The following is a 23400-nucleotide window of genomic DNA, read 5'->3' as shown; positions in this document are numbered from 1 at the left end:
ATACGTTTCAGAATCTGTACAATGAATGCCTTGTAGGTCAGTGATTCCTGCTTTTGACAGCGCATATGGTGCATTTGCGGCACGTAGACGTACGTTATGAATGCATAGTTCGTGTTCAGAAACAACTTGCTTTTGTGCATATTAAAACACATGTTGCTTAACTGTTGCTTGTTCCTCGCAGTACTCGCGACAGCACTAAGTCTTTTAAGCAGAGCGCGTTCGAGGTTCATGCGCACCTGCGCAGGTGTACCTCAATGCACGTGCTGATAGAACGTTACGCAGAATATGTGCATATTGCTGCCCTCGGCACCATGCGCCGGCCAGCCGAGGCTTCATCCTGGAAGATGGGAAACAAGCGGCTGCTTTAAGGAACGAATCCTCCCTACCGCAGGCGTATCTTATCTGTGCGCGCGAGAAGCGCAGAGAAGTGAAGGCTAGCGGATGCGCTGCTCGAGTCGGCAAGGCTCCACAGAACTCCACAGGCCTGCGAACACATCAAACGGCTGTTCCATGGTTGCATGTAGGCCGGTTCTACGCGCGTAGTGTTCTGCACCTTGCGCCGGCTATCGCAAAACTTTGGTTCCGTGAAGCTTCACTTGCCGTGGTAAGCAGGCACCTCAGTCCGCAGTCAATGAGTCTAAACGCGGAGTTAGAAATGACATTCCGCCATTCCGCGGCCTCGCCGGCGCACTGTCGGAGTGATGCGCGGCCACCCGAAGTTTGTTCACTAAAGGACGACGATTCCTCAAGCGAGAATGTGTTTGTGCTCATAAGCTCCAAACGGATCGGAAATGGGTCGGTGTGTTGTACGTGTCTCCAGTGCATTCTTGCAGTGCAGTGACAATGCGTACATTTTTTTTTTTGTATCGCCAGACGTCTAGCCCGCAAGACTGACTGAGAGCCCGAGGAAGCCTAAGCAGAGAAAAGTAAGTAGAAGGCAGCGATAAAGTGACCTTTTTTTTACAAAACACGCAAGAACTTGGCTGCGGCCGGCACCTGCGGTTGATGAGAACAGTTCACTTGGCTGGCCTTGTAGGACACGTTTATTTTCAGAAAAGCCGGTAAAAGCAGCCGATTCGACCTCACGCCCCAATTTGCGAACTTAATTATGAACTTCTTTGAACATGATCTTGGCAACGGTAATGCTTTGAGACATCGCGATTAGATTATTTTGTTTAGTATTGCTGCGGACCGCGCGCGTCCGAGCAGCCCGGTTGCGCGCAGCGCGGCGTGGTTTCGCGAGCAAGGCAAACAAGAGAGGAGAGCTGGCCCGATAGGTGGAGCAACGCCATGAGCAACGCCAACTTCCGGCTTCACTTTAGCTTCACAGAGAGTGACGTCAGGGCCTCTCCTTAGTTTCCTTCCACCAGGGGACAAACGCATACAACACATGTTAAGAAACCTCCTACGTTGTGCCTAGGCAGACTCACGTATTCAAGGAACAAAGGCCCCCAGATTTTTTCTCTCGCGCCCACTCTTACTCGTGCCTGCGCAGAAACGTCGAGCACCGTGAAAAGCGCCACGGCCCGCTGTACCTACGCGTGCGTCTAAATGTCGTACAACATGGAGGAAGGAAACTGAGGAGAGGCCCTACCCCCTCCGCGCGCTAGAAGAAAAGTCTGGAGGAAACGACGTAGTAGGTTCTCCTTTGTTTTGCTGCTTTTTTATTCCTTTGCTGTAGTGGCCCCGCCTTTCGGGCCACAATGGCGGCTTTGCTATTGTTCTGTGCGCTCACACGTGTTGCTCCGTACGTTTCGTACCGTGGCAAAGGCGCCGTGCGGGCAGGTTTGCGTTGGTCTCCGTGTTTTGTTGCGGTGCGTTATTTGGACCGTGCTCTAGCGGATGTTGCTGCGGCGAGGTGGGACAGGAGGAACTAAATTTCGTGAAATCAACGCGCATGCAACGCTGTACGCAATGTACCGCGCCACGGCAATGGCAACGGACGAATGAATATCCGCGGGAAATTTTGCCCTTTTTTGCGAAATCATGCTAACGTGCTAAAGATTGTTTAGTATTGCTGCAGAGAGCGCGGGTCCGCGCAGCACGGCGTGGTTTCGCGAGAAATGTACACAAGAGAGGAGAGCTTGCCTGATAGGCAGAGCAACGCCATGAGCAACGCCAACTTCCGGCTTCACTTTCGCTTCACAAAGAGTGACGTCAGGGCCTCTCCTGAGTTCCTTTCCTCCGTGTCGTACAAAAATCCCTCACGCGACCTGATCCTAGGTGCCTATGGACAGGATTGTTTAGGGATTTTTGAGAAGGCGCGATGCTGGCACCGAGTGACGTCGTGGCGTGTTGTCGGCTAGATAGAAATAGTCACCGAGCACAAGGTTCTCGGTGTGTATTTTTCTGCCCATCTAAAATGGGACGCTCATGTTGTTTACGTCTCCAGAAAACTCTCTGCAGTTACAGGTGTAATCTCACGCTGCCGCACACTTCTTCCCACAAGCGCTAAACTACAAATATATTACGCCCTATTTCTTTCTCACATAAACTATTGTACACTGGTATGGGCAACAACAACTAAAAGAAATATGAACAAGCTTCTTGTATTGCAGAGGAAAATTATTCGCCTTATCATTAAGATTGAACCAACGTCGAGTGTTAATCCCGCTATAGCATCATTCAATTTGATCCGTGTAGATAATATACATGAATTTCGTTTATTAGAAATAACATACTTTTCTTCCACAGGTATGAGTAATTTCCTGACACAACTTGCTTCCCTTGAATATAGTACACCAATAGTTAACACTCGTTGTACTGACACTTCGTCCTTACCACAGTTTAGAACCGATTACAAGCTGCAATCCTTGGCTCCCAATCTGCCATTTTTTCTCAATAAACATAAACATACTGCTGGTTTTAGTCGAAAACAACTAAGAACATACTTTGTGCACATGTAATCCGTATGCATTCATATGTCGTTTAAGAAAACTTCTGTGTTATTGCTGTACTTGCTTTGATGCTGTACTTGATTGCTTACTGCATTTGATTTGATGACTACTTCTGTATTGCTATTGTTGTTTCGTTCTGTCTGCTGCTGCCATGTAATGGTTTCCTGGGCCTTCGTCAAGCTGTTCGTACAGCTTTTAGCCCAGATGAACATCCAGATACTTGCTGGAAAATAAAATATGATTTGATTTCATCTGAGATTATTCTCAGGACCGCGCGTTTTTCAACATTGCTGATGCAATTGTGCTTGCGTTGCTTTGCTTTTGTGTTGGTTGTACGTTCTGTGTTACTTGGCGGAAAGCTGTGAGTAGTGGCGGTGCGGCAGTGCGGCTTTGGCCTCGGTGACCTCTGGCAGTAAAGAATCTGCGTTGTGTGACCCGTGCTTTCTTGAGAACCCGGTGGTGGTGACAGTGGAAATGTCGAAGTGGCCCAGCGCATCGACAGCGCAGTTCAGCGAACCGCGATGTGGTGCCGCCGTGTCCGCCTTTGCTTAACGGATATCGAGGGATGTGTTGCTAGCTACAAGCCATGTAAATGCGACTGTGTCGACCGCCCACTGTTCAGTGCCGAATGTGTGGTGGTGCAGCCGTGCAGTGAAGGTGGTGGTGGAGCAGAGTGGCTTAGGGGCTCCATTTGCACGTTCACAGACATGTGCTCCCGTTTTGGTCTCATAAGCGGCTGTCGCGAGATTGTGGTGTGCTCCTTGCCTTGTATGAAGTTTACGATGCTAACACACAGCATGTTCACGTTTTTCCGTGCTATATATATGTCATTTGCATGACGACCGATTTGAAAACGAGGCATATGTCTGTGTTCTTACGTTTGTGTGCCGCAAATTACTTTCTATTGTGCAAGTTCTGGCAGTCTTATTACGCAAGGAGTACGAACGTAAACATAAACATATTTCTGTGTGTCTAAAGTTTTGAATTACTCATAATATCCTTTACGACTGATAAGTGGGCTACACGGCCTGTGTGAAGCAGCTACCTTTTGTTGTAACGCTCTTCCGTCTGGTAGACTGATGCATGGTGCGCGTTTATTTCTGTACTGTTCTAAAAACCATTTGTACCAATATATATGTACTGCTTCTTCGCCGCAGTACATTTTAGTTACGCAGTGAAGCATACTAAAAGTGGGAGGGGGCCGCTATCACCCATCATAGTATGTCCACTTAGGAGGCCTGAGAAGCAGCGGGTGCGCGAGTGTATAATTAAAGAACTCTTATGACCAGTGACAGTGGTCCCTTTCCACTTTTAGTATGCTTCACCGCAAAACATTGGTGTACTGCGGGAAAGATAATCTTAAAAAGCCCAATTATGCAACGTTTCTTTTGTAGCTTCTTACGCCACAATACATGGGTGGAAATAAGAATCGTGCAGTAAAGCATACTAAGAGTGGAAAGGGTAGATAGGTTTACTCTGTGCTCATCATATTCCATTGTGATATAATTTTCAAATGCATATGTGCTCGTAGTAAGCTTCATTGACAATTCTTTGTACATTACAAATTCATATTGCAGGCAAGTCTAGTAAAGAACATTCGCCATTATGGAACGCGTTATTCACGTTCAGTACAGGAGCACAATGTGGATTCATGTCCATGCTTTTGGCTGGACTGCACATATGCTCTTTGAGAATTCATTCATTCATAACTGCGCGGGTACATTACTCTAAGCTACTGGGCTGAAGCTGATATGGAAGCACAATGTCTATTAAGGGGACAAGATGGTTGCAGCACAGGTTCTTTTTTTCTTTTCTTCCAGGCGCCTTTTCTATTAGAAGCTTTCATTGCAGAGTTTCAAGCCTCTTTGAGCCACCACGTAGTGTATATAAAAATTGAGACACTGACTGGGAACATCACCTATACTCTCTGCAGTAAGCTGTGCACAGGAGAAGTTCATGCCTATCTATAGCAAAAAATGCAGCACGACCAGACCAAATAGAAGAAGGGGGTGGGCTGCAGCAATGCTAATGTTAAATGGTGCTTTATTATCCTTTCCCTTGAGTTTCCTATTTTTGTGCTTTTCATTATGGATCCTCCACAGTAACCACATGAGTGTCGAACTTGAGCTGATTGGTTTCAGGTCTCTTGGTTGCTACTAACAGAACAGTGTGATAAACGAACAAGGGCTTGGAGGCATCCAGTCATGTTGCTTGTCTCATGGTGTCGCTTCATGAGCACCGCGAGCCTCCAGATCAACTAGGAAAGGAGGTTTGTTGCAATTGCCACCAAACCTACAGGGCTCTCATTGACAACTTTTGGAAGATAGAATGTTTGCACCCAGCAAAGTCTAAGAAGGAAGCATTGAGGATGGTGCTAAGCAGGCAGCATTGCTGAAGGGGCTTTGCCTGCCTGCCCTCTTTATGGATACACAAAGATGATTTTCTCTTTGAGAGTGATTGTTTGAGAGGTCATTACATGGCAACTGTACTGGGTGTTTAGTAGCAGAGAAGCTTGTCTTTGCCCACTGTCAACGATCTCTTCCTTCTCCAGTGCCTCTGTGAAGTGCCTACTTTTGGACACAATGTGCTCTTCACCATGCATGCATTTTTAGCTTGTAAAGATGTCTATTACCCCATGCCTCAAGCTGGTCCTTGCTGATGTCACCCAAGCAGGCAATGGGGAGTATGACGATGCAGACTTACAAAACACTGTTGATACCGGTGAGACCAGATTAATGGAGCTGCTGTTTTTTGTCTACTCCATCCTCGTTAGTTACAATGAGCAGTTCTTTGTCAGAACAGAAGGCATATGTAGTTGGTTGTGCATAGCTTGCGCACTAAGACTTGTTGGCATGTTGTGACAGACCTGCCTGAGAACATTAGCACAGTGCCTATATGTAAAAACATTGTGATGTGTTGATGACTTCCTTCTCTTTATCACACTTTGCCTGATGAACCCAGCCACTGGGTCAACCAGGTGTTCAACAGGCTTCCCACTAGTTTTCCCAGCGTCACCTTTACCAGGGTGCTGCTCATAGATATCTGTTTTCTTGACCTTGCACTGCACTTCAACCATGGCCACACCTGCCGAACCTATAGCATGCGATCAAAAAAGTGCTATACATCATGTTGCTCCAAACTCGTGACATGTGCTACAAGGCCCTGAGGAAGACCATCGTTTATTTACGCCCTCTTCATACTGTATGAAGTTTCGCATGACAAGTTCTACAATTAACATCTGCTGGTTTTTCAGTGTTATTCCCGTCCAGCTTGCTGAAAGCTATCCTGAGTGTTTCAAAAGCAAAAGGCTGCTGCCGGACAAGAAGTGCATAAAGCAAGGGTCGCTATGACCACATGTATATGTCACACAAAATAAAGAAGGCCACTGAATGTACAGGTGGTTTACTTCAATTTCAACAAGCTTGGTTCTCCCTTTACAAGTAAGTAAACTCAACTTGCCCCGACGACATGGCCTGTGACAAACTATGAGCCAGATATTGTGTCCGCTGCAAAGCTGAAGATGTGTACGAGATCCTGACACACCGCAACGGCTTCACACTGGGCAAACAGGCTACTATAAAAACAACTGCCTTTATAATATGCTAATAATATGAAAATGGGCAGAATATTGGCTATTCATTGGCCCCAACTGCAAGCCACTCTTCCGCCAGATGTGTGTTGTTCACAGGAACTGGAGCTATACAAATGCAGATAAAACCAATGATGTTTGAAAGTAGTAGAGTTGAAATGTATTCTGCAGAAGCAGTGCTACCTGCACCGCTGGTACCTTATAGCCACAATTCATGGCTGCACCACCATGCAGAGGCACTATTCTTGAATTATTAACTTATATTTATGGTGGCCATGTATTTCAAGTACGTATCATCCACATTGTGTGCAATATGGTTAAATGATGCCAACTATGATAGCCATTCCTAATCTGAAATGCAACAACAGAGTAAATTTAGACAACAAATCGTAATCCAAGAAGACAAAGACGACCTGTGCACAGGATAACTGAGAAACTTCCTTTTATTGAAAAAAAAAAAGTCGCGTGTCATGCCACCAGCAGTGCGTGACAAGGTTTCAAGCTTGGGTGACGAGGCGAAACTTAGCAAAATGCTACACTCACACTCGAATGTAAAACGGCCTTGGACAGGAAAAAACGACATCATATTGTACAGAATGAAAAGGCAAGACTCCATCCAAGAACTCTATGGCACCACATACTTGACATGGTATAAAAAAATTAACATGCCCTACAAAAAAGCAAGAAACAGGGAAAACACCGCAAAATGAAATGCACAGAGTCTGAAACGAAGAAAAAACAACCCAAAAGAGGTTTTGCTAAGTCTTTCAATTATTTAAATTGTCAAACTGTCTCGTCACTTCTTAATAAACCTGTACAGCTGAAAAGGAAGGAAAGAAAGCCCAATAGCAGGGCCACAGAAAATGTCACCAAATAAATATACTTTCCTTACTAAGGATACCTCCGGTTTAGTTGTGGTCCGACTTTGCACAATAATTGTGTATAATCTTTTCTTGTTTAGAATAGTTTAGCAGATAGGTAAGAAATGGCCATGAGTGTACCAGGTGTATGTAGTCTATGCACAAAAAGCCACTGCTTTCTTACTTTTATTTTTTTCTGTACTACTACTCACGAGTATTTAAGTGCCTTAATAGGACAGCTAACATCCTACTGCAAAACACAAAACTGGGCAAGTTGTGGCATAAAGAAAATTGCAGTTTCACTCATACCGCAATACAATGGTGCAGTAGCTGGTGAAATATGCGCCGGAAGGTAGCTTCATGCCATGTTTCTTGAAGTTAACACTTGCCAATGGAAGTCAGTAATCTCCTTTAGAGAAGTAAAATAAGTACGAGTCATTTATATGTGGGAGTTGTGCCTCCTAGTGTTGAAGTGGAAAGACTCGACTTTTCTTCCTTCTTTTTCATATCCGGACTTGGCCACTGGTCTCCACCAAAACAACCCTTTAGCTTCTAACTACGGAATTTGTTTTGGTTTTCTCAAATCTATATTTGGGCTACCCATTGCTAGGTCTCGCGCTGTGCTTGAGGAAAACAAGAGACGAACAGCCCCATAGAGTAAATCTGAGAAGCCAAGCACTAGAAGAAGATTAATGAAGCAGATGCACCCAATCACTGTCATTACATGTAAGAAGAAAAAAGAAAAATAACATAGGACTGCCTTCACAAGTGGGAAGGTGATGTGTCAGAACTTGAAGGCGTGGACGCCAGCTATATATACAGTACGCAGACATTAAGCAGGTTGTAGCCAATCATGGCACCTGTTGGCTTGATTGCGCTCTCCAGGATCAGTATTCACCACGACTGTACCTTCATCAGAGTGGCTGAAATATATAATTGAGGAATGCCAATCTTTTGATCGTATGTTTGAATCTTCGCAGCACAATGAGAACATTATTTGCAAAATTCTAGCAAGAAATTTGGGAATTCCAGTGACAACACCAGTAGACATCAGAACAACCAGGGGAGTTAGCCCATAACAGCTATTGCTGTAAAAAAGGAGACTAGCATAAGCACACGAATTGAGATGGGCACACTACATGCCTTTGTTCTGGTAGTGGTCCACTACTTTGGTGCAACAGTTATCGATCGCGACTGAGTTTAACAGGCAATAATTTAACACAGAAAAAATATTACACTTAACAGCTGTATCAAGTTGTATCATTTTGCCTAGGCATCTTTACATACCCCGGTCCACACTTGCCTCAATCACATGAGTGGCATCCTGAAAAGAAAAGAGCTTTTGATACTGCTTTGGAGAAAAGTAATCTGTTTCGGCCTAACAGTACATGTACATACTGCCCATACTTGCATTTTGTATACCTGGTCACCAACTGTTAAGTCACCTTCTTACCTCATAGGTGAATCATGCCTGCAACCAAGTGTGCTGGTCCGGGTTTTACCTGCATTTCCAACTGTGCAGTTGGTAAAAGTCTTTGGCTGTTTACTGTAACTTCATATTTCAAAGATTTGGTTGCATAAGAGTCTTTGGCAACACTGGCAAACCTAATGCCTAGGCAGGCTTCATGAAAGGCCACCAGTACTTCCTCGCTGCAGACTATGCTCGACATTCTTCTTGGTTACACTGTGACTAAGAACCCATGTATCTTTCCTCCAAAGCGGCTGGTATTGGCGATGCTTTGATGCAGAGAGGCTATTGTCGCACGTGTCGACCTTAGGCCGGAGACCAATCTGGCACTGGTGGAAATAGTCTTGTCTTTCCCAAACGGTGTTGTAGCGTCATGAGGCACATTCCTTGAGTCAATTTGCACACTGTCAAGGTGAGTGAGACTGATCGAAATTTGGCTATTGTGTCAGGTTTCTTGCCTGGTATCGGTAGTGGCATCATGACCAAGTGTTGCCGCTCTGTGGGGAATCATCTTTGCCACGTGCGCTTTAAGTGTTGACGTGTTCAAGAGCAACAACAGGTTCTGCCATCGTAAAGAGGCTTTCCATTCATTCCTTGGCATCATCATCATCATCATCATCATCAGCCTGGTTACGCCCACTGCAGGGCAAAGGCCTCTCCCATATTTCTCCAGCAAACCCGGTCATGTACTAATTGTGGCCACGCCGTCCCTGCAAACTTCTTAATCTCATCCGCCATCCTAACTTTCTGCCGCCCCATGCTACGCTTCCCTTCCCTTGGGATCCAGTCCGTAACCCTTAATGACCATCGGTTATCTTCCCTCCTCATTACATGTCCTGCCCATGCCCATTTCTTTTTCTTGATTTCAACTAAGATGTCATTAACTCGCGTTGGTTCCCTGACCCAATCTGCTCTTTTCTTATCCCTTAACGTTACACCTATCATTCTTCTTTCCATAGCTCGTTGCGTCGTCCTCAATTTGAGTAGAACTCTTTTCGTAAACCTCCAGGTTTCTGTCCCGTAAGTGAGTACTGGTAAGACACAGCTGTTATATAGTTTTCTCTTGAGGGATAATGGCAACCTGCTGTTCATGATCTGGGAATGCCTGCCAAACGCACCCCAGCCCATTCTTATTCTCCTAATTATTTTCGTCTCATGATCCGGATCCGCCGTCACTACCTGCCCCAAGTAGGTGTATTCCCTTACGACTTCCAGTGCCTCGGCGCCTATTGTAAATTGCTGTTGTCTTCCGAGACTGTTAAACATTACTTTAGTTTTCTGCAGATTAATTTTAGACCCACTCGTCTGCTTTGCCTCTCCAGGTCAGTGAGCATGCATTGCAATTGGTCCCCTGAGTTACTAAGCTAGGCAATATCATCAGCGAATCGCAAGTTACTAAGGTACTCTCCGTTAACTTTTATCCCCAATTCTTCCCAATCCAGGTCTCTGAATACCTCCTGTAAACATGCTGTGAATAGCATTGGAGAGATCGTATCTCCCTGCCTGACGCCTTTCTTTATTGGGATTTTGTTGCTTGCTTTATGGAGGACTACGGTGGCTGTGGAGCCGCTATAGATATCTTTCAGTATTTTTACATACGGCTCGTCTACACTCTGATTCCGTAATGCCTCCATGACTGCTGAGGTTTCGACAGAATCAAACGCTTTCTCGTAATCAATGAAAGCTATATATAAGGGCTGGTTATATTCCGCACATTTCTCTATTACCTGATTGATAGTGTGAATATGATCTATTGTTGAGTAGCCTTTACGGAATCCTGCCTGGTCCTTTGCTTGACAGAAGTCTAAGGTGTTCCTGATTCTATTTGTGATTACCTTAGTAAATAGTTTGTAGGCAACGGACAGTAAGCTGATCGGTCTATAATTTTTCAAGTCTTTGGCGTCTCCTTTCTTATGAATTAGGATTATGTTAGCGTTTTTCCAAGATTCCGGTACGCTCGAAGTCATGAGGCATTGCGTATACAGGGTGGCCAGTTTCTCTAGAACAATCTGTCCACCATCCTTCAACAAATCTGCTGTTACCTGATCCTCCCCAGCTGCCTTCCCCCTTTGCATATCTCCCAAGGCTTTCTTTACTTCTTCCGGCGTTACCTTTGGGACTTCTAATTCCTCTATACTATTTTCCCTTCCATTATCGTCGTGGCTGCCACTGGTACTGTATAAATCTCTATAGAACTCCTCAGCCACTTGAACTATCTCATCCATATTAGTAATGATATTGCCGGCTTTGTCTCTTAACGCATACATCTGATTCTTGCCGATTCCTAGTTTCTTCTTCACTGTTTTTTGGCTTCCTCCGTTCCTGAGAGCATGTTCAATTCTATCCATATTATACTTCCTTATGTCAGCTGTCTTACGCTTGTTGATTAACTTAGAAAGTTCTGCCAGTTCTATTCTAGCTCTAGGGTTAGAGGCTTTCATACATTGGCGTTTCTTGATCAGATCTTTCGTCTCCTGCGATAGTTTGCTGGTACCCTGCCTAATGGAGTTACCACCGACTTCCATTGCACACTCCTTAATGATGCCCACAAGATTGTCGTTCATTGTTTCAACACTAAGGTCCTCTTCCTGAGTTAAAGCTGAATACCTGTTCTGTAGCTTGATCTGGAATTCTTCTATTTTCCCTCTTACCGCCAACTCATTAATCGGCTTCTTATGTACTAGTTTCTTCCGTTCCCTCCTCAGGTCTAGGCTAATTCGAGTTCTTACCATCCTGTGGTCACTGCAGCGCACTTTGCGGAGCATGTCCACATCTTGTATGATGTCAGTATGAGGTGCAGCGGTGGCGTAGAGGTAGAACACCCGCCTCGCGTGCAAGGGGTCCGTGGTTCGAATCCCGGTGCCGGCAATTTTCCACCAAATTAAAAAAAAGAAAAAAAAAGAAAATCCGCGTGTTGATAAAATTGCACAAACAGGCCTGGAGTGTGGCCTGATCCCGGTGATCAGAACCGGTTACGCACTCCCTCACCAGAGTAGGATTGGCCACCCTGGTGCAGTACTTGGCCACAACCTCCTATATGAACACAACAATCAAACCCCGGCCCTCAGTCCCCAGCAGCTGCGAAGCAACTGACCACGGCGGCGGTCAGATCTGCAACGCAGCAGAGGGTGCTAAGAATCACTGGCTCGGGACAGGCCGCCAATGGAATTCCTTGGCAAGTGGTTTTCAATAGTATTACAGTATTTGGTTCATCCTGTTATAGCCGAGAATGTGTCACATCTTACGTTGAAATGACACGCAGGGGTCCATCCACTAATTTCTGGCAAGTTTCTTACTATGACATCTTGCTTGTTCAGTCTTGCGCAGAACATTGATCAGGTTTTGTTGCGTGCAGCCACAATTTAAGTATGCAGTATGCAGCTTGGCTTGCTCACCCCATAGTTGCAGCAGGTGCTTGTCAGGGCTGGATATTGCCCCAGTAAGCTTCAGTTTGCATGTCGCTGTTTGCAGTGTGTAAAGGATGCGTGTTGCTAGCGATTCTTCAATACCTTCACATTCTGCAAGCTCAAGTGCATCACGGAAATGGTCCCCGCCTGAAACCCTTATTTTGTGAATGTGGCAAATTTTCACCCCTACGTAAAGTATTATATCGGATAATGGTCACTGCCTCTTAGGGCAGAGTCTCACTGGCACTCTGGATGAAAGCCCCAGTTGCCCATGCTGGTTTTAATGGAGGGTGTGGCAGTTGGGATAGTTGGCGTCATTTGTTAATTTGAGGTCTGTGGCGTCTGCTTTGTCAAGATGGCATCCTCTTGACTTTGCGTCTTTGCATCCCCAATGTAGGTGATGTGCATTGAGCTCACCTCGACTGAGTATTCTGTGCAGGGGAAAGCGAATTTGAAGACAAAGCCAAGTGAAGTCGCCTCGGCTGTGGTTCCTGGTTTTGGGACAGAGGTAGACCAATGCCAAAACGGCTTCCTTTCACTGCCTTAGCCTGCAGCACACCACTATAACTTTCTGATCAGAAATATGTTTACTTAAGCTGTTCTTTCCTTCCCCTAATTCAATAATAGCCAATTTTAGGAGCTGCAAATCCAGCTGACTTCAGAAGACTGCAGATTTTTTTAGCTACTTCTAGTAGCTTATTGCGTGGTTAATTTTCTAGTTGGGCATGACATGCTTCGCGCCTAAAAAATGAACTGTTCTTCTTGGAGTAATATTAGGACAGACAACTCTAACTGAGTGATCACTGCTTTTGTCGCAGAATGTGGCTATGAGCTAGGTAGATGCTTTCACAACAGCATAGTGTTTAGGTTGTATGAGTATAGAAGAAACAAAATTGCGGTTGTGAAGTTCAAAGCCCTATTTTTACAGCCTCTCTTCATACTGCTGACATTAGAGAGCTTTAGAACAGTGGACGCAAGCAGCATGCGTGAACAGGAACCCTGTTTCGCTATTTCAGGGACCCATATGGTTTGCATAACCAAGCACCACACGAGTCGCTGGCATCCTGTTATCCAATACTATTATTTTCATTGTAAAGCAACCAATATCACAGTAAGTCTGATCAACCTGCACCAACACGCTAGAAATTTTTAAGCACTTAAGGTGTGTTGGTTGACTGTTTAAAGCACTTCAACACACCCTTGGCCACTAGTCTTGTGCTTTCCAGTATTACTTGCTAATCAACTCTTTAGGTGTTTACATTGTTTTTCTGTGCTGTAAGATTAGTTTGACAGCCCTAATAAAATTGTTAAAGTAGAGGTCTGGGCTGTTGTATCGACCATGTTATTGTAAAACTGTTGGGTCTCACACTGTCAAAGCATTTGGTATTTAATAAGCTTCACCTCACTGCATATATGTATTGCCGTGGGACCATTCCGCATGGGAAAATAAAAGTACCGGCAAATAGAGAGTTCAAGAGCATCTGAGATTATAGTAAAGCGGGCAGGGCAGTATCTTCAGGGTGACGGGGACATCAAAGCTGGAACTAGGGCTGCCATACATCGCGTCACCGCAATACACGGTCTGCTTCATTGCATTACGCGAAAGTGTTGCGGCGAAGTTATTGCAGACGCACATGTACACATTCACTCGTCCCAACTTTACACAGAGCCTTGCGACTCATTGCTAAAACTAAGAGCTCGAAAAACGGGCAGAGATGCAGCTGAACATAACGCCACAGTATTAAGCTCCACCTCACCGTGTTTATCACGCTCCTAGTACGAATAATATTAAACATCTACTCTGCATTTTAGTTCATGGAATTCTGGCATACCATGTGATGTCACTAAAGTTCCGTTAAGTTCACAGCATTACGCGATAATTTTTGTAAAGCCCACAATAAATGTAAATCACATGAAGTCACAGATGGTGCACCAGCGCTGAACACGATTGAAAAAAGAAAACATGCGCTGCCCCATTTCGAAGACGCGTGAACAGTTGTGAGCAACCACCTTGAGTATTATATACTACTTACGTAACGTAAGTGGTGGCGAAGAACACGTACAATACGTCCGCCTACGACGCCCGTCAAGTGAATATTAGGGTGCATGTGCGATGTGATGACGCTGCTGCACAGCGCCGGTTCGCAATTTGCATTGCCCAGGCTCTACGCCACTTCAACATTTATATCGTCAGTACCACTGAATTCTTCAGAAATACGGGTCACACAGAGTTCACCGAGACTAAAAGCCGACATGCCACACCGCTACTACTGCACGTCTTTTCGCCAACAAATACTGAACCCACTCCGGAGACATAACACGACCAGTGGTCGGCATGGGCCGAAGATTCAACGCACCACATATGGCGCCACCATAGAATGAAGAACCAACTTTGGCATCATGGCATCACTTGGCGCTTGAGTGAAACTGCAGTTGGCGCCATCATAGCGCCTTCTCAGAAGTCTCTAAACCATGGAGAAAGAAAACTAAAGAGAGGCCCTACCCCTTCCGCACGCTACGAGAAAAATGTGGAGGAAATGACGTAGTAGGTTCTCCTTTGTTTTGCTGTTTTTTTATAGAACAGACTCCTGCAACGCACGGAAGTGACGTCCCTAAATGACAACGTCACATGCACGCGTATTTCAGGTTTTTCGAGGGCGCGTGGTTTAATTGCTTGTTCGCACGTGACCTTCAGTACGCATCCCGTCAGCAGCGCATGCGGGTCGTGCTTTTCTACTGCCGCTGGTGCTGGTCCCAAGGCCTGGTTCTGCTGTATCCTCGCAAGTCTTTAACATCATCCTTCTATATGCGCGAAAGCTGCTTTGCAGGGTTATTTTATATTTGCTAGCGTTATTTATATCTATTCTAATAAGTATTTTGATGGTATTTTGATTGTGTTTGTCGCTTATTTGCCGATCTTGCTGTCCTTGTTCGCGACCGCTTGCTTTGTTCAACCCTAGCGCGGATTTCTCGGATTCAACATATATATATGTAGTGCTGACTAGAAGGTAGCCTCCTTTCGTTTGTGAAAAAGCTCAGATTTATTTTCTTGCAGTCTTTTTTTTCTTCTAGGTGTCATTTTAGATAGCACTGCTTGCAACATGACACGTGTTTTGGTTGCCGGTGACTCTATGGTGAAATACACGGACCAGTATTTCCCATCGCGTCGTAGTTTGTCAGTCAGCGTTGCCGCGGATAGAGGAGTAAGGATTGAGCATTTGCTGTCAATGATTGCTGGCAAGCTAGCTGCTTTTAATGTTGTCATTGTGCACGTTGGCACTAACAGCACTGTTGACAGTGCCAGCGTGTGCATGGACAAGTATCGCCAGCTTGCTCAGGGGATCATTGAGAGAAATCCCATGGTGCCTGTAGCTTTTTCTGCCATTCTTCCTCGGGGGCAGAATCAGTACCGCTCATGGGAAGCTCAGTCCTCTTGGTTGCGTGACCTGAATAATAACTACAAAAAGATTAACACTACCCTGATGCAGAACTGTCACGAGTGCGGTTACACATTCCTGGGTGGTCTCATGGACAACTGGCCCAGTTGCCTGAGCAGAGATGGTGTCCAGCCGAGCCGCTTTGGTAACAAGGTGCTGGCAGACTTCCTGTACCAGGGGGCCTGCACCCTGTCCATCCATCGGGAGAGAAGCCGCATCCAGCAGTCCTACAAGGAGACCCAGGCACCTTCTTCATGGACCAGTTGGACTCGGCAGGACAGCATCCCTACCATCTCCGAGGCTGACTTTCCCCCGCTTGGTTTGCATATTTTAATTTCTTCGCAAGCAGCAAGTGGACCTTCCACAGCACCAGCTCCTGTCTGGAAAGCCAGCACTGCTCCCTTGCAGAGGCACGGCACCAACCAGCCTACCAGAACCCTTCAAGGTGCTGGATTTTCACTTGTTGGTGGTGTCCGTGTCCGTTGCAAGGGTAGCAAGGCTTGGTTCACCCGGGACAAACTGCCTACCCCCATTTTCCATGGCACAAGTGTACCAAGTAGGGGGAAAAGCCGAGTGGAGGCCTGCTGAGCCAATGATCCCTGGTCGAGGTGCAAGCACCACTTGTGTCTCGAAAACTAGGAGAGCCACACAAAAGCATGAGAGTGCTCCTGTTGTGTGCTCACATGTGGGGGAAGGAGAGGCCAGTGCTCAAGAAGCAGCTGTGCCAGAGGCTGTCTCCCACCGTGGTGACAGGGATTGGAAACTGGTAGTATCGAGGAGGCGGCGGAAGGCTGCAGCACTGCACAAGCAAGAATGGAGCTGTGACCTGGCTGCAGACAGGAAAGGCAAAGTTCTTGCTGTGACAGCTGCCAAGTGCTTGAAGTTCGCTTCACCTTTGAGAGCAGTTGTAAGCCAGAAACAGACATGCATTGACAGTATAAAGTCTGAGTCTGCTCCTTCTGCTGTCTCTGGTAGCAAGCTTGAAGGACAAGCCAGCGCCTCTCATGACGCCATTTGTGATAGTTTTGGCAAGGTGGAGCACGTGGCTAGCCGGCAGAATAAAGACTGCTTGGTAGTTGCTATGGCTGAGTGCAGACCTGTCATAAATGGTGTTCCAAATGAGGTCATTGTCTGCAAATACTGTAGGTCAAAAACAATGCAAGATGGAGGGCAGATGGCGAGCAATCCTGGCACAGAGGCTGGTGACCTTGACAAAGCTGCGTGCATTGCTCCCACGCGATGTAGGTGTTGTGAGGCTGCTTTGACATCCAGCTGCAGGCCTGCCAGCTCTGATACCCAGGCTGTTTGTGAAGGAGCTGGTGCTAACACAACCAGAGTTCCTAAAACTGCCACTTTATTGCATGGTGGAGGCAGCAAAGGTTATTTAAATGCAACATCTGATAGTTTTATTTCCTTTAGGCAAAGCGTTGATGAATGGTGCAGGGAGGGAAAGCACATAGTCACAATAAATGGGTCTCACAGAAGTCCATTTGCAACAGAATCTAAAGAGTTTCAGTATATTAAGATTTCATATAGCTGTGCTCATGGTCATGCTATAAAACCAAGAGGCACAGGAAAGTGACCCAAGCAAGCATACAATGGTGCTGGTTGTGAAATGGCAGTCTCAGTAAGCCTGTTCAAATCACCTACTTTTCACTACAAAATAACCAAGCTGCAAGCTAAGCATAATCACGCTACGAAGTATTATGACTTGTATCCTCATAGCAGGCTTCTAAACGATGCAGAGAAGGTAGAATTCTTTGATTTTGCCAAATGTAATATTGGCCCAAAGTATTTTAAAAATTTTGTCGAACAGAAGACGAGCAAGAAATTAACTACAAAAGATTTTAACAATTACAAGCAAAGGTTTTCTATTCCTGTTCGCAACGAGCAGGCTCACCAAGAAATGGTTTTAGAAAAAACAGACACCTTGTTAGCAATTAATCCAAACTGGGTCATTCACTATGAAAAGAATCAAAGTAACAGCCTGCAATTTGTGCTACTTCAGACAACGCACATGCGTGAGATTTTGGAAAAGTGTCCAGAGATTTTATTTATTGACAAAACATATAAAGGAAACATTGAAGGCTATGTCTTGTACTCTATATTGGTTGAAGATGGTGGAGGTCGTGGGAGACCTGTGTGTTATGCCTTTTTGCGAAATGAAACGACTGACATTGTGCAGGCTATGTTTGCGAAGTTTGCAGAGTTTAACCCGTTCATTGTGTCTGCTTTTAGAGTAGTCATGATAGATAAAGACATGAACGAGCTACGCATTTTCACCAAGATTCTTCCTAATTATGAAATTTTGTTGTGTACATGGCATGTGCTGCAATGCTTTCAGCAAAAAGTCAATGAGAAAGCTAGACTGCAGCGTGATCAGTTACTCCCTCTGTTAAAAAAATTGTTTATTCCTTCACTGTGCAGGACTACTTAGACAGGCTTGCTGAGCTCGAAGCTATGGCGTTTAAAGATTTTATTTCTTATTACATGCAGAACTGGCACTCCTGTAAAGAAATGTGGGTACATGCATATCTGGAGAAACTTCCTACATTTGGTAATAACACGAATAATCGCATTGAGTGTCACAATCAAAAGAATAAAAGTTATCTCACTTCAAGCATGCATTTGGTTCAAGCTATAGAAGCACTAGTAAGTTATATTGAGAAAGATTTATTATCTCTAAAATTGTCCAAGTTTAAGGAAATGAAGCTGAACCTAAATGTAAATGATGTCAGTGAGCCATTTCAACTAGACTTGGCCCGTAACTGCACTTCTGAGGTCACAAGTAAAGTACTTGAGCAGTATGAACGGTTTAAAGAAGTAGGTTGTCTGGTTACTTCCACTGCTAATTTTTATGTAGTGGCTTCAGCAAGTTTTGAGCACAGTTTCATTATGCCTGACGCGTTGCATGTGTGCTTTTTATAATCAGTACAGTTTGCCTTGTGCACACATTATAGCAGCTCGCCATTTTGGCCAGCAAGACTTTTTGGCAAAGCATGCATACCGGAAAGGTGGTGTAAGGATCATTTTCTGAGTGACAGCTGCATGGTCTCAAGTGCCACACCAGTGGTGACAAGCAGCATTCAGCTGCTACCATCTGTGAAGCTCGACACTGCTCAAGAAAAGTATTCTTACATCTACAAGAGCCTTTGTGAAACGTCCAAGACTGTGGCTAATGCATTATCTAATTGTGGTGAGAATGAATGGAAAACTTGCATCATGCGAGACATTCTTCAGAAACTTTCCTAGTAATCACCTTTCCTAGTAATCAAATTACAGTTAGCTTACAAGGTACACCAGCTCCATTACCCCAAATGACTGCTGCAAGCAGTTGCAGGAATTCGAATAGTACAAAACTTGTTGTACCTTTGGTAAAAGCAAGAAGAGGACGGCCAAAGAAAGTCAAAGCAGTTAGGCGCAAGTTTTTGCCATCGCAAAAGCAAACGGCAAGTCTTGCATTGGTGACAGCAGACACGTTAAATGCCGGTTTAAATGCTTTAGTACAGGGCACCTCAATATCAGACAGCGTGATTAACGTAGCACAGTACTTGATTCATGAAACGTTTCCTCACTGGGATGGCTTTCAAGATGTGCTACTTGGCCATCGTTTACTATTTACTAAAATAGAAAGCCCTTTTATTCAAATCTTGCATATCCGAAACCCCTATCACTGGCTTACGGTAATCAATGTTGACGCTGGTGAAAACACAGTCTTTGTATATGACTCAATTGACCAAGGTACTCCTTCTGATGCCATCAAGCAAATCTGTCACATGCTAAAATTGCAGTCACCAACGCTGACCATTTGCACTAAAGGGGCACAAAACCAGTGCAACACGCTTGACTGTGGCTTGTTTGCAATTGCAAATATGTATTATTAAGCATCAGATAGGAAACCAGAAGAGTACGAAGAGTAACCAGTCAGAGTATGCTGCGCAGACATTTGCTGAAATGCATACAAAAAGGCAACATGGAAGATTTTCCACTCACAAGCTCCCCCACTATTCGTGTGTTGCCAAAAGATTGTGTTTATGAGTTTCATTGTGTATGCAGGCAACCGCTGTATGGCAGAAAAGTACTGGACATTTCTTGTGCATCTTGTTCAAAAACCTTTCACAGGGAATGCCTTCGCCTTTTACCAGATAGTATGGATAAAAAGTGATAGTGTGCTCTAACACAAGTTTGGCTAGTGCCAAGGAAAAAAATCCACACTTGCAGTACATAGCACTTTTCTCTTTGTACACCTTTAGACAAACCTGACTGTAACAAACCAGCCTGAAGCGAATTATCCTGTATATTGTACACACAAAACTTCCTGACTGATACTCATGCAAAACACTCACTTGTAACAGAGGCCTTTTTTCGTACTTTTTTTTAAATTGTGCCTAAATAATAGAATACTCCGAAACATACCAGCACTGTACTTCAAGCAAGCTCCTATTGAGTCTCTATTTTGAGTGACTGGCAAGCTGTTTAAGGCTAAAGATTTCTGTCTACTATGCATGGTTTTGTTTACAAAATGCAGGTAACTCTGACTTAATTTTTCCACTGAGGACAACAAATTCATGTAGGACAAACACAATACAGAAGTTTCTTTCCTTTCGTTATAGGCGCGTTTGGATTTAAAGAATTACCTGATATAATGAATCTATTTTTAGTGCATAGGCCAGTTTGTTTTAATCGGGTTTCAGTGTATCCACAAGCTACCAGTAAACACTGACACAAACCCGCGATGCGAAACTTTTATTGTTCCAGAGCCCCGTTAGGAATATGCCTGTATACTTTAATGCTTTTAAGAGGTTTATTTGTTCATTATCAATGCATTAACTAAGATCCATTAGCAGCTGTGCAACTGCTTTATGGTTACATGCGGCATCGGGATTGCTAAGGCCCAACCACAAGGACCAAGTTTCCAACATATTTTTGGCCGGCTATTTGATTAGACGTGGGCACAATTCAGCATCTAGAGCATCAACCCCAGCATCTCATCGTTCTTGACGACACCAGCTGGCGTCAACAATCCGTCAGGAATGTGTTTCTTGTGGTTGAAGCTTTAATATGGGCAGGTTCCCTTTGTATTATCCAATTTGAAAACCTGATCAATCTGCTTCTAAGCAGTAGCAAGTATTTCGGATATTCAACTGTGTTACAAAATTTGCTTGCCATCGGTCTGGTACTGCTTTAGCAACCAAAATCTGTACTGACATAGCCCCATTACCTTCCCGTTGCCGCAAGTCTCTTGGCGGAGCCTCACCGCCACAGAGCGCGTACTCGGGTGGCGGATAGAGAAAACTCTTGTTATGAAGCTGCGATAAGCAGCTTAATGCAAGACAGGCACTTGTGCCCGCGGACCAACAGACTAAGAAAATGCTCAACAGCAGCACTCAGGTTGTCACAGTGACATGTTCATCTCAGAGTGCAAGTTGCAGATTCTTTTTAATCCTTTGTACTTCACCTGCGTCTTTTCCCTCTCTTGTACAGGTCCACTGATGTACCAGCTGCATGCATTCAAACTACCATCAAGTCATCAGGAGTGTCTGTACCTCTACCTAAATATTACACTATTGTCTAAGATGGAAAGTCAGACTTGTATATATTGCTGTAATGGTTCTGCCAATAAGAGATTGATTATACATATTTATTTTCTTGCAAAGCTGGCATTGTGTATGTAACAGGCCAGTGCAGCATATAAACAAACCTTTTTTTGCACATACATAACACTCACCTGCTATGAAACCAACTTGCACTGCATAGTTAATACGAAACACAGAAGATGATTGTGCATCATCTTGAGATCCTTCGCATTTTCATTCAGGAGTATTTTGTATCAGCTATGCAACACAACTTGGCTTCCATGTTCAAGAACTAACTAGCCTACACGCAAGTTTCTTTTTGCACTAACTACGTTAAGTATGTGCCAATTAAGTCCTAGGCGAGTCTTTTTAAATACTACTCCTTGATCAGGTGCTTGTCACTGTCGAAATTGAGGCAAGGTATAGCTTTTTGTCTACAATATTTATTGGTCGTGAACACAAATAAACAGAGACAGAATTTAAAAAATTCATGCTAAAGGGCAGCACTCTATAACAACCCAACACTCCAGTCCAGATTACACAGTTTTGCAATTAACTCGCTTGAAAAGCACAACACACATTCACTGTTCGATTGTATTTCACTGTTGCATGGGTGATCAAGTATTGGGCCCCTGTACCTAATCTGAGCATACTTTAAGGAATTGTAACACAATTCAGTCATCCAGATTACATTTTTGCATGCACAATACATACATCTTTTTTCTAGAACATTTTCTGGGTATCCCATAGACATTTCGCTGCAAGACTCGTGCATATTACATGGATATTCAGTGAACGTCTAGAAAAGGGCATTTTGAATTTTACCTGAAAACGCCCTCATTATAAATGCAAAGTTATTCTTATTTTGTTTGACTGAAAGAATACAGCACAATCTTATGGTGCATGACAGTGTGGCCCATCTAAATGTTACTTTAATGTAGCAGAGAAATCTATATGCTCAATAAAAGAGCTTTATAAAGGTAGCCTGCTTCACTACATGAAATGGGTATGAAAAGGTGGCATATCTGAGGAATAAAAATAATTCCAAGTCCACAATAATTGGTAAAACTTGGTGTAGAGCACTCGCCTAAAGCACCTAAATAAACCTTCCCATGCTTTGTTCACATACTGACTTTCAACACACTATAACACTGTTGCGCATGCAACAATTTTCAATTAAATATGTAGGAAAGTGAAAGCTCATTTGTATTAAACATCGAGAGGAAAAGCTACAAATTAAGTGCGGTGTGGGGAAAACACGTAAACATGCACAACCTAAGCATTTCATGATTAGGCTACTAGGAATTTATGGGTTTTTATTATTTCGCTGCAGGCTAAGCTAACCAATAAAAACTAAGACTTACACAGCATGCTTTGCCACATTGAAATTCATATCACCCTGTTGTTTGGATGCTTCAGGTCAAGAGTAGCTGTTCTAGGTACTCTAATGCTTCCACCATAAATTGAACCCATATGGCTTAAAGTGCCTTTTCACTGCACCAAGACAGAAATGTAAATAATCATGTGAAAGTTACTACACACTTTCCTTGGAATTTCAGAGTTGGTAGACCACACTAAACATACACGTAGCGCAAAAATTTATTCGTTGACTGCCCCACTAAACAACCTACCATGCTGTGGGAAAGCTATGCACTTGACCCACCCCCTTTCTCCCGTGCCTAACCGCAAAGTTCATGTGCAGAGTGTCACAGAATTCTGTTTCGAGGATTCTTTGCATGTGCTAATGTTTCTCCAGCCATTGAGCATAAGTAAATTAACAAAACTAGACTAAAACATAGCAGTGCTAACTGTCTAAGTATGCAATGGTTGTGATGATTGTGATTGTGTGTGTGTATATGCATGTGTAATCTTGCACATACTCATTTATCAAAGTGACGTTCCTATAACTTGTACCTCTCACAAACTTGTGATTTCATGCACACTGTGACACAATCGTACGCACTCAACCCACCTCCAAAGTGGGTGAAGTACACCCATAAGGCTATAAAGCAGTGTGTGACTGTTGGCGGGATTGAATCCGTCTTCTAGCAAAGCGGCCCAATGTTCTAACCGTTAACCCATAATTGCACATATACTTCTCTTGTGCCAAAGTCACTCTTTGAAACATCTGGGGCATGCAAAACATGCCAGTTTCTTGCATTCCTC

At 44.3% G+C, this 23400-nt stretch overlaps 1 protein-coding gene and 1 pseudogene across 1 annotated transcript; both read left to right on the top strand.

Moving 5' to 3' along the window:
* The first annotated feature begins 15322 nt into the window (after positions 1-15322).
* LOC139047926 (uncharacterized) lies at positions 15323-22664 on the top strand. The gene is made up of 3 exons (XM_070522103.1): positions 15323-15977; positions 21143-21241; positions 22654-22664. The coding sequence occupies exons 1-3, from the start codon at positions 15323-15325 to the stop codon at positions 22662-22664; spliced, it is 765 nt and encodes a 254-aa protein (XP_070378204.1).
* On the top strand, positions 16197-20947 carry LOC139047464 (uncharacterized; annotated as a pseudogene).
* Positions 22665-23400: the final 736 nt, after the last annotated feature.

Source organism: Dermacentor albipictus, chromosome 7, assembly GCF_038994185.2.
Source record: "Dermacentor albipictus isolate Rhodes 1998 colony chromosome 7, USDA_Dalb.pri_finalv2, whole genome shotgun sequence".
Lineage (NCBI taxonomy): Eukaryota > Metazoa > Arthropoda > Arachnida > Ixodida > Ixodidae > Dermacentor > Dermacentor albipictus.
The sequence above is the reverse complement of the archived record's forward strand: the minus strand, read 5'-3'. Positions and strand labels throughout refer to the sequence as shown.

Excerpts from the sequence above, each read along its gene's own strand:
- LOC139047926 (XM_070522103.1), top strand. The coding sequence starts at position 15,323 with ATGACACGTGTTTTGGTTGCCGGTGACTCTATGGTGAAATACACGGAC. Across the intron at positions 15,978-21,142 it reads GGCTGACTTTCCCCCGCTTG|GTCCACTGATGTACCAGCTG; the intron begins GTTTGCATATTT and ends TCTCTTGTACAG.